General features: G+C 51.9%; 5 protein-coding genes across 5 annotated transcripts; 1 reads left to right on the plus strand and 4 right to left on the minus strand.

Moving 5' to 3' along the window:
* Nucleotide 1: 1 nt before the first annotated feature.
* Nucleotides 2-943, plus strand: J4E90_008339 (uncharacterized protein; the record flags this gene model as incomplete). The annotated part of the gene is made up of 1 exon (XM_051437867.1): nt 2-943. One exon carries the CDS (start codon nt 2-4, stop codon nt 941-943), a length of 942 nt encoding a protein of 313 aa, XP_051288678.1.
* A 3,087-nt stretch (nt 944-4,030) lies between these two features.
* J4E90_008340 (uncharacterized protein) lies at nt 4,031-5,059 on the minus strand (the record flags this gene model as incomplete). The annotated part of the gene is made up of 1 exon (XM_051437868.1): nt 4,031-5,059. One exon carries the CDS (start codon nt 5,057-5,059, stop codon nt 4,031-4,033), a length of 1,029 nt encoding a protein of 342 aa, XP_051288679.1.
* A 2,247-nt stretch (nt 5,060-7,306) lies between these two features.
* Nucleotides 7,307-8,802, minus strand: J4E90_008341 (uncharacterized protein; the record flags this gene model as incomplete). The annotated part of the gene is made up of 2 exons (XM_051437869.1): nt 7,307-8,297; nt 8,795-8,802. 2 exons carry the CDS (start codon nt 8,800-8,802, stop codon nt 7,307-7,309), a joined length of 999 nt encoding a protein of 332 aa, XP_051288680.1.
* A 2,305-nt stretch (nt 8,803-11,107) lies between these two features.
* On the minus strand, nt 11,108-11,851 carry J4E90_008342 (uncharacterized protein; the record flags this gene model as incomplete). Its single annotated transcript, XM_051437870.1, has 2 exons — nt 11,108-11,745; nt 11,848-11,851. 2 exons carry the CDS (start codon nt 11,849-11,851, stop codon nt 11,108-11,110), a joined length of 642 nt encoding a protein of 213 aa, XP_051288681.1.
* Nucleotides 11,852-13,463: 1,612 nt separating this feature from the next.
* J4E90_008343 (uncharacterized protein) lies at nt 13,464-14,052 on the minus strand (the record flags this gene model as incomplete). Its single annotated transcript, XM_051437871.1, has 2 exons — nt 13,464-13,553; nt 13,609-14,052. 2 exons carry the CDS (start codon nt 14,050-14,052, stop codon nt 13,464-13,466), a joined length of 534 nt encoding a protein of 177 aa, XP_051288682.1.
* Nucleotides 14,053-14,829: the final 777 nt, after the last annotated feature.

Genomic DNA, 14,829 nt, shown 5'->3' on the forward strand with positions numbered 1-14,829 from the left:
AATGGCTTCTTCATTCCTAGTCGTCGGCGCCACAGGCAACACTGGCCGCAGTGTCGTTGAGACCCTCTCGAACCTCATCAAATCCAGCAAGACATTCTCCAACTATCGCATCCTCGCCATCACACGATCTGCAAACAGCTCCTCGGCAAAGGCACTCGCCAAATTTCCTCATGTCGAAATTATCGAATACACCTGGGTCGAGATCACCGCGGAGTGGCTACGCGAACACAATGTCGCCCGCGCATTCATAGCCTCGCACAACGAGCCCAACCAGTTCGCCGAAGAATCGACATTCCACCTTGCAGCCCGTGACGCTGGCGTCAAGTACGTTGTGCGCATCTCCACAACAGCCGCGAATGTGAAGCCAGACTGCTCTGCCTACTACCCACGTACGCACTGGGCCATTGAGGCAATGCTGGACTCACCCGCCTATGAAAGTATGCACTGGACATCACTGCAGCCAAACGTGTTCACGACTCTCTGGCTTATGCCCGCTGCTGAGCTGATCAAGGCCGTTCGCAACGGCGGAAAACAACACACATTGCGCACGATGGCGAGCGCTGATGGACCGGTCGGCGTCATTGATCCTCATGACGTTGGTGTCTTTGCTGCGCATCTCCTGCTCCAGGAAGACACCTCTGCGCACAACAAGCGCAGGTATGTCCTCAATGGCCCGGAGGACATCACAGGCGATGAAGTTGTAGCGATGGTTGAAAAGCACATCGGCGCCAAGGTTGAGGACGTTAAGTTCAAGGATCTGTCGTTTGTGGACGACATGGTCGCTGCGTCGAACCAGGCAAAGAACGTGATAGGTTCTATCAAGCGTGCTCCACAATCGGCGTGGAATGGCGAGGCGAAGGCGGATACGACGAGCAAGGAGGTGCTGGAGATTGCGGCGCCGAAGAGGACGCCTGCTGATGTTATGAAGATGCTGTTGGCGTAAAAGACGTAGCATTTAGACTTAGAGGAATTAGCATTACTACTACACTATCCGAAAATGCTCAGCATATACTCGTCACAGCTATTGACCACCCTGCGACTTCTCGTGATGTTCGTGAGACACATTTACTCGCTTCCTGTTCCACCAGTCAAGAGCACTAGATGACACTCGGAAGATGCCCCAAACGGTAATGAAGTTGGCTTGTCGTACGACTCTGGACAGTACCCAGAGGTTCAAGTAGACGCCCCATATAGTCTTTGTATTGAAGAAGACATTGAAGTTTCCCATCATTTGCATGGCCAGGCGACCATTCGCAGGGGTCGGATTCACCGTGCTGTTGATTGCGTAGTTAAAGCATCCGCCGACTAAGTGAAATGGTAGGCTGTCGAAAAGGAGCACACGTAGAATGTAGTACACCGTTGATGCGAAGGATTCCTCCAATTCCTGATTGTTTCTTTCATCGACAGATGCCAGATGCCAATATACACTCTGATGTCTCGAGACATTAAACGTACGATCGGCATCAGCCACTCAAGAACGCCACGAAGATTTATCTGACTTCTTGAAGCTTTTGGTAGCGTAGTATTGTCGGTGATATTCCAGCTCCGAAAGGACGAAGAAGGCGAGCGCAAAGTGTACAGCGCGGTGCTGAAGTCCAGTTTCTTCAACGTTTGGTTCGGCAGTCTTGCCAATAGCGGTCGTGGCTTTGTCGAGGTATAACAGTATGACTGTAGTGATGACGCAGTATGCTTGGGACGCAGTCATATCGGCTGGGCCAAATCGTGTTCCGAAAGCGACAATGAGGCCGATGTATGGCGCGCTACCCCATATCATGACTGTGGGACTTGACGTTTGCGCCATGAGGCTGGAGATGTAGACGGCTAATACGCAAAGCGAGACTTGCACGGCGTAGCGACTGGCTGAGACGCACTTCCATCTGCGGTCTGCCATGGCTCTGGTAAGTGAAGGCATGGATAAGAGGTTGTCGTACAACTATGTTACCCGTAATGAAATTTGCGTTTAACCGATATATTTTTGGGGGGACGTGGGAGAAAACGTCGGAAAAGATGGAGGCTTAAGAAGACTTTGGCGGTACCATGGTAACTTCGCCCCACAGTGCCACACACTGAAGCCGACCCTTGCGGGAAAAAAGCCCTGGATGTCTCTTTGAGCTCTTCGTATATTGGTTGCGTCTGAAATGCGATGGCTGTGAGGCTCGCTAGGGGCTGCTACCTACGAGTCATCGTTAGCATTGCAACTCTTGGTACTCCAATGAAGCAGCCGGAAATCTAAAGTTTTGCATCTTTGACTCTCTATAAATGTAGTGCTACTTCTGTCTTTTGGTTAAACCGTGCAGCCATGGCTTCCTTACTCACCCTGCCCCGAGAGCTTCGCGATGAGATCATCGATTTACTGCTACTTACGCATAACCCGCAGCCTGCGGATGTATCCGAATTCGACATCTACCATCCAGACAATCGATCTTCGCCGTCCAACTTTCCTCGTCCTGTAAAGCACCACGCTGCTGGCCTGTATCAAGCCTCACGTCAACTCCGTGCCGAGGTTCTCCAGCGGTCATCTTCGCTTCACGTGGGGTTGCGATATGCCCTCCGAATTGTTGTTCATAGGACGGAAACTCGTGAACATGGTTTACGTCTGGAGCCTCGCCTGCGATGGGTTGACGCACCCGTTGCCGATGCCACCAACGTCGACAGATTTGATATCTTGTTTGAGTTAAACGACTTGTTGGCGTGGAGATGGGTCATGACTTATAGAGATCGTTCGATAGTCGGTAGCCTGTTGGATGATGCTATTTCCGCAGTCATGTATAGATATGGACGCAACGACTGCAAGACCACAGTCAACAAAGTCAACATCGAAGTCACCGCTAAAGAAAGCCCAGCGTTTGTGCGCACTGGTGGTCTCAAAGGCGACAATGCTTTGGAGAAGTTGGAACGAATCCTTTCTGATGGCGGACAACAATTCGCGAATTTCTGCATAGCAATGGCTATCAGGAGCGACTGCCTCGGACGTGTACACTTGATGGGATACACGGATACACAACCGGTGTCATTTGTTCCAGATACAGAAAACAAATATTGGACGCGAATCGGCAGCATTTCCCTGCAGGCCGGCACTGCGGTGCGCAAGAAGATCTGGTATATCGATCGAAAACTTATGGATCGTATGAAGAATGTCAAAGATCCTAAGTACCACGAGTTCATTACAGAGGTGCTGCTACAGAGAGGTCGTGCTGGCCTGGATCATGAGTCCAAGCTTGCGGAAGATTACTACGAGGATCCGGAATCGGTCATCTTGCAAGGAAGCCTTCATGCACATGCCAAGGGAATTTGGACAGGCGTTTACATCCACAAGGCTTTGCCAGGCCAGAGCGATGCGAAAGTGAGGTGCTACAGGACTTTGACTGGAGAGTCGAGACGGGAATGTTTTCGGGAGGAGTGGAAGGCTTGAGAGTGCATCGAAGATACGATCAAGGAGACCGGGATTGATAAAAAGAGAGAATGGAGAGGCGCTGGGAATGACATCTCGGGACTGCGCTGGTGCTGTTGGATGGAGGGATTGGATTCGCTGTCGCGTCACGTACGCGTCGCGGAGAATGAATAGTGATGACGTCATAGCGCACTACAAGCTTGTCCTCATTTCTTTCCAGCCTTCGCCCACGCCCACCCGCGCATCTCATCATTCATCGCGCGCCGCCCTAACAAATCGCACATTGGCCCAGACGGCACTTCCAATGACTGACGACATTGCCATGTAGCCACAGATGATCTCACAAGAAGGCTCAATTGCAGACATTTCATTGACTCTTTCGATTGTCACACAGGGCCGGTAAACACCACGAAGCCGGAATGCTTCCGCAAAGCTCCTGGTGTACTAATGGCGCCTCGCTATATCCATCTTCACCGTACCAGACGACAGACTTGATGCGCCGCCAATATCTTGACTGCCCGTTTTGTCCTTCACTTATATTCACCCTCAAACCGAACTTTGTTTATCGATGTGTATGAAGCGGCTTTGGGGCCTGCTCTGCCAACATCCGTGGATATACTATTCTTGATATGCTGGCGCTTACTTTGAGCACTTCTTGGATGCCCGACCTGCTCCTTCTCCAGCCACTGCAGCAGCCTCCCGAGCGCGTTTTCCGCCTGTCTTCGCATCTTCTCCCTCTTCTCCCTTGTTACCACCGTTCTGCTTCTTGGGCTCTGACGCCGCAGCTGCCTTTTTCGCTGCGTTCCTTGCCGCACGAGCAGCGGCTGTGATCTTCTTCTTCTCTGGATCATGGAGATGGCATCGCCAGCTCGCACGATCCTTCTCTTCAATATCTGTACTTCTTCGCTGACAGGCTGTTCCGTCATTGTTGGTGCCTGTACATCTAGCGCGGACCTGACCCTGCGCAAAGCCTCCAGGCTCTGCTTGTTCTTCCTCATCGGACGCTCCGGAGTTCATGTCGTCGCCCGCGGCAGATATTCCCTCCTCCTCCATCAGTTCCTTGTCCGACGTATTCGCCGGGTCGTCGACAGGTCCGGATTTAGTCACGGGGTGGGCGCTACCGTCGGTGTCGATGTCTCGTGTGACTTCGGGTTGTGTAGTATCGCCGCTGAACTCAGGAAACTGCCTGCGCGCAGCGTCTTCGAGGAACGACCAAAGCGAGGGGTACAACTTTGGGTTGTATATGTATGTATCGAAGCCCATTCGCTCGCGTATCTCGCGGTACTTCCGAAGCATGGCGGGTGACACTTCGACCTCGTGGAACTTCTTGTCGAAGGTAGCTTTTATCTTCGTCGCTTGAAGAGCCCACATGACCCATCCAGATAGCTCGTCCCGCTTGGCAGTGAAGGTGTTGATGCTCTTTACCACACCGCTGCCTGTCTCTTCTAGAGAGTCAATAGTCGCGGCGTCCGGAAGAGCGAAGTACTGACAGTAGCCAACATACTGAGAGATGTCGTTGATCGAATGAAAGGGTGCGGCAGGTAGGTGGGCGACGGCAAGGAGCAGTTCGCTATGCAGTTGGATGTATAGACATTCATCCCTGCTCCAGTCTCCTAGCGCAACACGCGTGACCATGGGTTTATCGGAAGTGCTGCCATTGTCGGCCATGGCGCGCGATTTGTGATGTCTTACTCTGACTTCGAGGATTAAGAGCCAGTCGCAGGGTGGTTTTGAGGCCAAATATTGACGGAGAGTAGGAGACGTTAGTATGCGTATCGTCTTTCAAGGCAGCGCACTGTCCTGCAATGTAAGGGCGGTGTTACAATACTGTCAGACAGGCGATAGACTGTATCTTCTATGGGGTACGCATCGCAGCAATGGGCGTTGTGCGCTAGTCCGATCAAGGTATAGCGAAACATTTTTGATCAAATACAGCCATGATTCTGCGATATTCACTCCGCCAAATAGTTGCCTAGCTGCTACTAATACTCTTTCATGTCTTCCGACTACTCTGATTTACCCCTCCTCAGCAGCTCCCTCCTGTACAGCTCCTGCATCCTCTCCCGCAGCTTCTCCCTGAGCAGTGTCGAATTGCACCGAATAGGCGTCCACAATGGCGAGGTCGTCTGGATTGTCACGACATTCCTTCTGTAAGACGGCATACGATACGCACAACTTGTCCGACACCTCGATTTCTAAGCGATACCGCAAGGCCGCCACTCGATTCGCCAACGGAGCCTCCGTCATGTACTGCTGATACTTGCCTCTGATTTGATCCTCTTCCAAACCCTGCTTCTTCCATTTACGTACGTGTGTATCGCGGACCAATTGGCAGTCTCCATAATCCCGCCTCATCTCGCACAGTAGCTTCTTTACGTGACGCTTTTGGAGTTGCGCATCATCAAACTGTCGTTGATACTCCGTTCTCACCTGAGCATCAGTCCAGTTATCCTCGGCGAGCCATTTTTTGATCATGCCCTCCGTAATGTCGGGATGTTTGCCGATTTGCGTTTTGCACAGTCGATGTACGGTGCGAGCAAGCAGACGATGTTTGTGGTATTCGTAGGCCATTTTGTGATAATTTATGGTGATGCTCCACTGTGTGTCGCCGTTGTCGAGACATTCGCGTGTGGACGTGGTTTCCCATTGTGGTAGGTTGCCTAAGTCCTGCCTTAGTTGGTTTGTTAGCTGCTCAGCTTTATCGCTCATGATTTTCGAATGAAGAGCTTCTGGCGACTTGGACTAATTTACTATACGCCGCTTATAAGCCTGATCTTGTTTGCTGTGACTGATCATTCGCAGCTTCTCCTATTTTCCACGTGAACCTACCCGCCTGATCCAGCGACCTGAAAGAAGCGATCTCTGAACCGATCAAACACTTTTCCGGAATACATCTCAGCATATGACAAGAGACACTGAATAGAGAGGTAGCATTTCGTATCGAACAATTACGAGCTGTACGCCTTCCCATGCGCCACGTACCGAGTAGCGTGTCTTGCCCAGCCCCCACACCGTCAGCTTCTCAGCCTGCGCTGACTGACACAGGCCAACAACAAGATACCGAGAGAAACATGCATCGCCCGACCGTATGTGATATGGTGCAACGTGAGGATCCACCCAATTCATGTTGCGCTATTCTGCCGCTCCATTAATACAAGAGGCCAGTGAGATACGGGATCAGTCGTTCCGTACATCTTGGTCAGTCTACAGCGATATCAGTAAAGCTTGTTCTCACTGGAGAGCTCGTAGACATACCGTATGAACCTTTGACCAGAGTTGGCCCGGCCGAACTGTCGCACTCTTCTTCGGCGGCGGCGGTGGCGGCGGCGGTCTCCGTGGTTCAGGCGGCACATATGAGTCGTCAAAATCAAAGCCTTTCAGACCTTCCGGACGGTATCCCAGTGAGCACGAAGCAGGGCACGAGCATATCGGTGGCCTATCAAAGTCGGTCAGTCCAAGGAGCGTCAGAAACCAGTCGAATTCACACTTGCCGGTGTACAGGGAGCTGTTCTTCTAACAGCTCATAAGCCTCCATAGCAGGGTCGTATCCGTGAGTCTTGAAGTTCTCCTTCCGCAGGTAGTACTCATTGCTTAGGATGTGTTCCCATTTCGATTTTGTGCACGTCTTGATACAGCCTGCGAGCCGAACATTCGGGATGTGCTTGAGGTATGAAAAGGCGAAAATCAGCGCCCACTCGACCATGATCTTATGACACGGAAACTTCAGTATAGTTGGCGGGCGATTGGGAAAAGAATACCAAGGGCTTGAATAGGGGACGTATGGTGATCCAAATACGATTTCGAGATGCTTAAGGGTAGCGATTCCTTGCAGCAAACGAGCTTTTGGTACAAGCGGCGGCAATCGAAGGACGGGGTGAATGTCAATCCCGAAAAATCGGAAGCATTCTTTTGTACTCATGGAGAGTTGGATATGAGTGAGCCAGCGATACTTGATGGGGCAATTGGTGCCTCGAGCACTTTCTCCAGCCAAAGTCCATCGGCAAAGCGTTTTGTTGTACCCTCCCACGCCGCTTTCAGAGCCTTGTCGTGGATCTGTTTGTTGGCTCGAAGGATGGCATAGTTGGGTGGATCTGGCCGGGAAGCCGGTGGGGCTTCTGGCCAATGAGATATAGGAATATTCCCGCGCTTGGATCCCAAAAAGACTACAGGTCCCGACACATTCGGGTTTTCTTTGGCGACGGGATAGATGTTGCCACTCAAGACTTGCCGGAGAATCTCACAACGTATCTCGGCAGGCAAAGCCATGATAGGGAAGTTCTGACCGTTCGAAGCCCACCACCCCCGCTGAAGCCGCCAACCAGCTTCACCCAGGCTATTCCGAGAATTGACCAGGGACAGAAGCCACGTCTTCAGCGGCATGCCAGGTTTAGGCCCGTTCATGTCGTCTTTCTTTCGTACCAGAATGGTATCCGCGGTCAAACGGCGACAGCCTCTAGATAGTGTTGCCTCAACAGCCATCGGAAACTCTCGGTCCTTTTCTTTGAAAGCGTACAGCTTCGTGGAGTACTCCTCTGAATGACGGGGCCACAGCGGAGGACTCATCGTCAAGTGCGAGACTTGTAGACCGATGCGCAAAAAGAGCATATATTGCTTGTTCAGCTCGGTGATCGTCTTCTTGATGACTTGCAGCATCTGATCGTTCTTCTGCGGTGGCAGTACTCTCATCTTCCACTTGTACTGATCCGAGGTAAGATACAACTTCGATGACGGAGGGGGCGATAGGCAGACGGAGAACATGCGACTCGGGTCATTGCGGAGTCGGTAGATGCGACCAATGAGTTTGTCGTCGAAGTGTTCGTCGAAGTATTCATCGCAGCCGTACATTTTGTCGGAGAAGCGAATCGTGATGTACTGGAGAAGGTAGTGTGCGGCGGACTCGTCTGTCCTGTAAGCGGTTGCGCGCTAAACATGGACTTCTCAAGTACTCGTATACCAGAAGAGGGGGGACAAGAAAGTACGTACGATCGAGGAGTTGACTATTTGACAAGGAAAAAATAGGCGCCAGGCATTAATTACGAGATGGCGTATATACGAAAGACCGCACTGACCTCCGTCCTAACAATGAAGGTAACGAGGAGCCTAACGTCCCTCGACATGCGGACAAGCACCGCACTACATTGATCGTGTAGCAGATGAGGTGCGTCTTTCGGGGCAGTAGATTGCGGAACGTGATATTTCCTGAAATGACATCGCGCTGCGATGGAAGTTTCGAGTTGTTGCGTTGCCCGCCGTCGAGACTTGGTTGTGATTGAAACTGGGCGCAGCACTCCCCTCTTCATCACGTAGGCCTCGATGGTCCTTGTGGTTAACCATGTAGCAACTCGCTTCCGTCCCATCGTTCAGAGCCTCCTGCGTCACAGCTCAATGAACGCATTCGCAGACCGTGTCATTTTCTGATCGTGCGATGATGTTTTCAGCTCTTGTACCGAACGTAGCGAGCTGTGTTGGATGTTGTCGATGCGATTGAGGAGGCCTGCGATTGCGCCATGTGGGCGGTTTTGTGGTAGCGAAGACCACGGCCAGACTATCGCTACCAAATGCCCATTTTGTGAAAAAAGGATAGTCTGTGTACTCGGATAATGAGGTCGATTCTGGCGTTCAAGAGGCGCAGTAGTAGTTGCGTCCGGTGCCGGCGGTCTAGTAGATACAGAACTTCTCCGACACGCTGCCTTTCTCTTCCCATTCTCTATGAATGCGGCCCTCGTTGACGTCGTGGACATAGCATTCTCCTACGAGTCTCCAAAGGCCGTCCACCGTAGGGCGAAGGACGTAAGGTATGGAGGTGCCGTGTAGTACGACTACCACATCGCATGGGAGCGCTTTTTCGGGCCCGAGTACTAGCATCTCGGTGCCAGTGATGAAAAGGGCATGTCCCGATCTATCATGCCAACATTGATCGAGAAACCTATCCGCACTTGGTACGAATGAAGTATCGTCATCTTTGATCCGTAGCACCGACGCAGGCTGGTACTGGTCTTCCGTAAAATCCCTTTCCGTGAACATGTGGTATTCGCTCAGAAGGTTCGCAGTACGTGTAGAGGACAGGGGTCGATATTTGAACCTGTTTCCAAATGTACAGGCAAGACATTCTTCACTGTATACATGAGCCAAAGAGCGGAGTATGGCTTGTAGGCGTCCGGGCCCGCTAAAGTTATCCATATCTTTCCAATCCGCATATTCATTGACCGCCCCTTCTGCGATATCGACTCTAAAACCGGAAACTTCAATGCAGTTTCTCCCACTTTTGACTATTTCAGATGTATGAGTGAGACTCGATCTCCCGTTTTTATTCCATGCGTTATCGAACAGGGGCCCTATGGCAGCGATTGGGGACCTATTCCAATCTGGCACCCACGATGGCCAGTTTTTGACCGATCCAGGACTACATCCGGCCCAGGAAAGCACTCTGAGATCATGCCACTCAAGGAGTAGTTTGCTTGCCACCCTGCGATAGCATTCCACGGTCGTAATGCTGTAATCGGGATCTACCAATAACCGACCATCGGCAGGATCGTGCTCGATTGTCTTCAGCCCAAGCAGGCCATAAATCCTGTCTCTTGGGTCACTGAAAATGGCGTACGTGGTTGAGAGAAGCAAAACGAAACAAGATCTCTGTACAGCGCCGGGGTCCATAAAAAACGGAGACAATTGAAAGAGAAAATAGCATCGCGCCACCTCCCCACCGAAGTCGTATGAAGAAGAAGGAGAAAGAAGGCCCATAGAAGTGGTGATCCCTAACCATTCAAACCCGATCTCAGCGTGGCCCCAAAATACAGACGTCGAGGTGCTTAATGCTGCTTCCTGGATAATCCATCCACGCCTGAACCAGGGAGAGGAGCATAGATGACGTAAAGCGTTTATCGCAGCAACACCAACCTCGGGTGGATCATCTCTACTGACATTGAATACTGGCACATCACGCCATTTGTATAGCGTTTGCAAGTTCTGTTGATGCTTGAAAATTTGTGGGAATCGTGCAAAGCCATCTGATCGGAGTATGTATCGGCATATGGCGTTCAAACTGTCCTGCACCACTTGGTCATCTTCATGTTGTAGCCATACAAGCACACGAGCAGCCTTTGTGTAGATGAAGCTCATAAGCCGCACCTGCGCGGTCCTCTCCTCGTTATCTGCCTGGTTTATGCATAGCGCATCAGCCCAGAGCGTTCTCGTAGTATCGGCATATCGAAAGCGCTGCAAGGCCTCGAAAAGGTTGCGTGTTGTGCTAACGGCGCATCCATTACATACGACGGTCTTGCGATCGATAGGGTCGCCCCAGGCATAGGAGATTGCTTCGTAGTGGAGTTCGTCGTCATGTAGATCAACCGTCCTTAAAGAGCAAGTGACAGGCTCGTCCCAGCTGCCAGGAGCCAAGTCGAGGACACGAATATGGCAATCCTGTGTTATGCGGTCGTACTGAAGCGTGTCAAAGGTCGTGGAGGGGCTCCCAGCATCGATCGGTTCCTCTGAGTGCTTGTCCGGAGGAGTCGGGGAAACAGTGGCATCGTCCATGGCTTTGTTGGATAATTATATCGAAATGCGATATCGATCGATTTGAGATTTTTCGTAGCTGGTGAAAATCTGGACGAAAGCTGGTGAGGTCGGATTACACACCATGATGAGGGAGGCGACGTGCTGCGCCGCACAAACCCCGCATCCACTCAGCTACGTCAACCTGCTGGCAGGGCCTTGGTTTCATATCAAGGCACCGCTATTTAGCATGACCTCCTCCTTCCTCCGTCGCGCCTCAAGCTTCTTTTCCCTCTGCGCAAGGTATGCCTCCTTCGCCAGCCGTCGCTCCTCTTTCTTGACTCTGTATTCCGCCTGAAGTCGCTCATTATCCTGTTCCTTCTTCTTCTCCGCCTTGATCGCATGCTTGATCTTCTTGTGTTCGGCTGACGTTATACGCCATGATCGCGACAAGACTGCCTGCTTAAACGCAGCGGTCTCAGCCCAAGCCTGTGCTTCTTCGTTGGTAGTTTTGACAACAGAAATGCGCTGCAGGTCCAGTTGCTTTACGCCTCTGAACTCTGAGATCAGGCATTTGGCCTTGACGACTGTGCCGATGTCTAGGGCTTCGCCGTCCACGACGACGTCGAAGATGCCGAATCGACTGACAATGTTCAGGTTCTTGATCTTCGTGTCGGAGGACGTATCGACCGGGTTCTGCTCGGCAGGAGGTAATCGTACGATCTTTAGCTCGATGGTCGCGCCGCTACCGTCGTCGATGGTGAGGGCCGTGTATTTGAGATTGATATCGTCGATGGCTACGACGACGCCGACGATGCGTACATAGCGGATAGGGTGATTAAGATGGAAGTAGATGCGCTGGGCTGTTCATGTGTCAGCAACAATCGTAGCGCTCGTCGAAGGCTGCTACCTTGGAAGTCCTTCTCAGACCGAAGAGCTTGCACATCCGCCGCAGTGAGCTTCACCCATATATTGTATGTAGGTGATGCTCTGAAACAATAGGCGGGGTATAGCCGATAAGGACGCGGTGGCGGATCCGTTGACATGTCATATTGTGTTGCTGGTGCACAAGGTGGGATGAGAACAAAGGAACGCGACGCGTCTCATCGCCGCCGCTCTACGCTGTCACGTGGCCATGAATGCCAAGCCAGCTAACCCAATTCGACTGCATCGGAAGATCGGCGCTTTGCGTTCACTATCTGCATGCACCTCACCACGCGATGCCATCCGATGCAGCCGCTCCCAAGAACTGTGGCTTGATCGCATTGCAGGGAACAATCAAGGCCTTCACTCTAGCAAACTGTATCTCTAACCCTCCGCCCCGCTGCCAGCAAATGCATCGTATACAGGATGGGCAGCAAGCATGCTACCAGGTCCACCCGGCCACCTGTAGCCCCATCACACCTCAACACCGCCGTTTTGCCATCATGCCCGACAATGGTCTATCGCAAAAAGCAGCCAAGTGGGACCACTTCACCGCGAACTAGACCTCGGTGCCGTCGAGGCTACCAATAGTGCGACTGCCCGCTAAGCCGGCATGAAGCTGTCCATGACGAGCTAGCCCAACCTGCAGCAAGCTTGGAGCTATTCCCAGCTCTCGATTGAGAGCTTCCAAGGTATTCCGGTCAGACTTAAGGGCAGGGTAGCAGCCCGGTATGCGCCCGACGACTGCTGATTTTTGATCTCTCATCATTTCGAGGCTGTGCCTTTTCGTCGCATACTACTAACCCGGCAGCATTTTCTTCGGTTTCTAGACGTTCGTTGTCGCAGACTTTCGTTCCTTCCGGCTTCTCTCTCTGACAGCCTCGGCGACTTTCATCGCGATGAGATCATTTGCGCCATGGAGCCTCGTCGCTGCGACATTGACATCATGTGTCGCGGAACCGATCGCAAAGCCTGAAGCTATACCACAGCAGATTTCGAACAATGCGCCATTCTCCGGCGCTGTGTATATCGTGAACCCAGACGGACAGCAAGTCGTAGCGCAAGACGCAAATTGGTGTCCTTCGTCAGCTTCAGTAAGCTGCAGCAATGTCAACCAACCGAGTTGGTGAGTAGGAATCTTGAGAGATGGCATGGCTCGTGCTAATCAAACCCAGGTGCTGTCCATCAGGCTACACATGCGCCGTTCCTGGCAACTCGAACGGACTGATCGGCTGCTGCCCAAGCGGAAACCAATGCGGAGGCGCAGTAAACGTCGCACAAGTCACGACAGTGACCGTATATCCCCAGCAGCAAACGGCTGTCGTGTACGCTCAACCACCTCCTCAAACGACCGTATACCACAACCCGGACCAGGTACAAGGCGGCTTCTGCGCTACAATCACAATGGATGGGCCTGATCTACCGAGAGCGGAGCAAGGAGGATGCGGCACAATATTGATCGTTGCAGGGGCACCAAGTTTGCAAGTGCTAGGTGTAGGTGCCGGCGTAGTTGCGCTGTGCCTCCATCTAGCGTTGGGCAGGATGTTCAACGGCGCATTATGAGAGACGATAGATGTTGTAATGACTTTACGAATTACGAGTTTACGCGGTACGATATTGTACGCGGCGCTAGATTACTCGATACATAACGATAAAACTACTGGTTTCCCCTCTTCGCATCCTCCTCGTCGTTCTTTGGTACACCGACGAACTTGGGTACGCTGACAGCGTTCAAGTGACGGAAAGCCTGTGTAAATCATTAGCATGCTACTCAGTTTGAGCAAGACATGTGTGTAACTTACGTTCGCAATACTGCTATCCGGCAACTTGCCATCCCACTTATCCTCGACCTTCTTAATCTTGCCCTGCTCATCCAAATGAATAGCAACAACACTCTGAATCAACTGCTCCTTATTCAGCCCCTTAATAACATATCTCGTCCTCAAATCCATCAGAATCGGGTTCCCCGCATCCTTAACCTGGTGGTTGAGTCTCTCGATCTCGCTAAACGCACTCTGCAGTCCGTACCATTGCGCAGAGTACTTCTCACGTCCCTCGGCGATGGTGATGGGGTCCGTGAAGGTGGCGTCGTCGCGCCAGAGTTGCAGTTTGGGGAGCGAGGGGCGGCCCGCGAAGAGGTCGAGGACGGAGCCTACGATGGTGTTTTGTTGCTCTGAGAGGGTGACGCCGGGGGCGGTTTGGACGTTTTTGGTCTCGATGTTGAGGTTTGAGGGGGCGGATGACATTTTGGCGGTTGTGATTTTTGATACCTGGGATGAGAAGGCTGGTTTGGTGAAGGTGCGGAGTGTTTGGTTGTAAGTTTGTGTTGCGAATGGGCGGAGGTAAGATGTCATTGTAAGAAGAAAGTCTTGAGAGTGGGTATTGAACAGACGGGTTATTATAGGTAATGTATTCGGTGGCTATGTACTGCCCACGAGGCGTTTTGTTATTCTATGCTTTATCCAATTGCATGTTTTTGGCACGCGTCATCATGAGAAAGGTGGTACAAAACGGTCAGGGTTACGCAATTTGTGTGGTGATCGATGGAGGTGGTGACATTTTGGTCGATGCGAATAAGTCATGACGCAATGGTGGTCCTAGGTGAGATTCGCGGGCGATCCCCTTCGCGCGTCGGGGGTCGAGGTACGCGAGCCCTTACCTAGGTAGCGGGGTAGGGGCTGGGTTGTCCCGAGAGCCGGTTGTGAACGTAGATGTCGATATTGAACTCCATGTATGTTCTGCTTGATAGATAAGAACCTTCTCTGCAATGGAGATGGTTGATGTTGCGCGGTGCTTGGCGTGATCCGAATCGGGTAACTTATCGAAAGCCGTTGATTGCGCGTGCCTGGACTATTACCACGCGCCGTCTGAACTCCCTAACGACCTTGGAACCCTCGAAATCGTCGGTGACCCCTCCAAATGCGCCATCAGTAAAGCCAGCACGCATACATATTAGGTATCAGAGGGTACAACGCATCGAAAGCTGGGATCTTTTCCTGCTGCTCTCAACCACGAACCGACTG

This window comes from Alternaria incomplexa (genome assembly GCF_024043165.1).
Source record: "Alternaria incomplexa strain BMP 0042 chromosome Unknown scaffold_12, whole genome shotgun sequence".
In the NCBI taxonomy this organism is placed as follows: Eukaryota; Fungi; Ascomycota; class Dothideomycetes; order Pleosporales; family Pleosporaceae; genus Alternaria; species Alternaria incomplexa.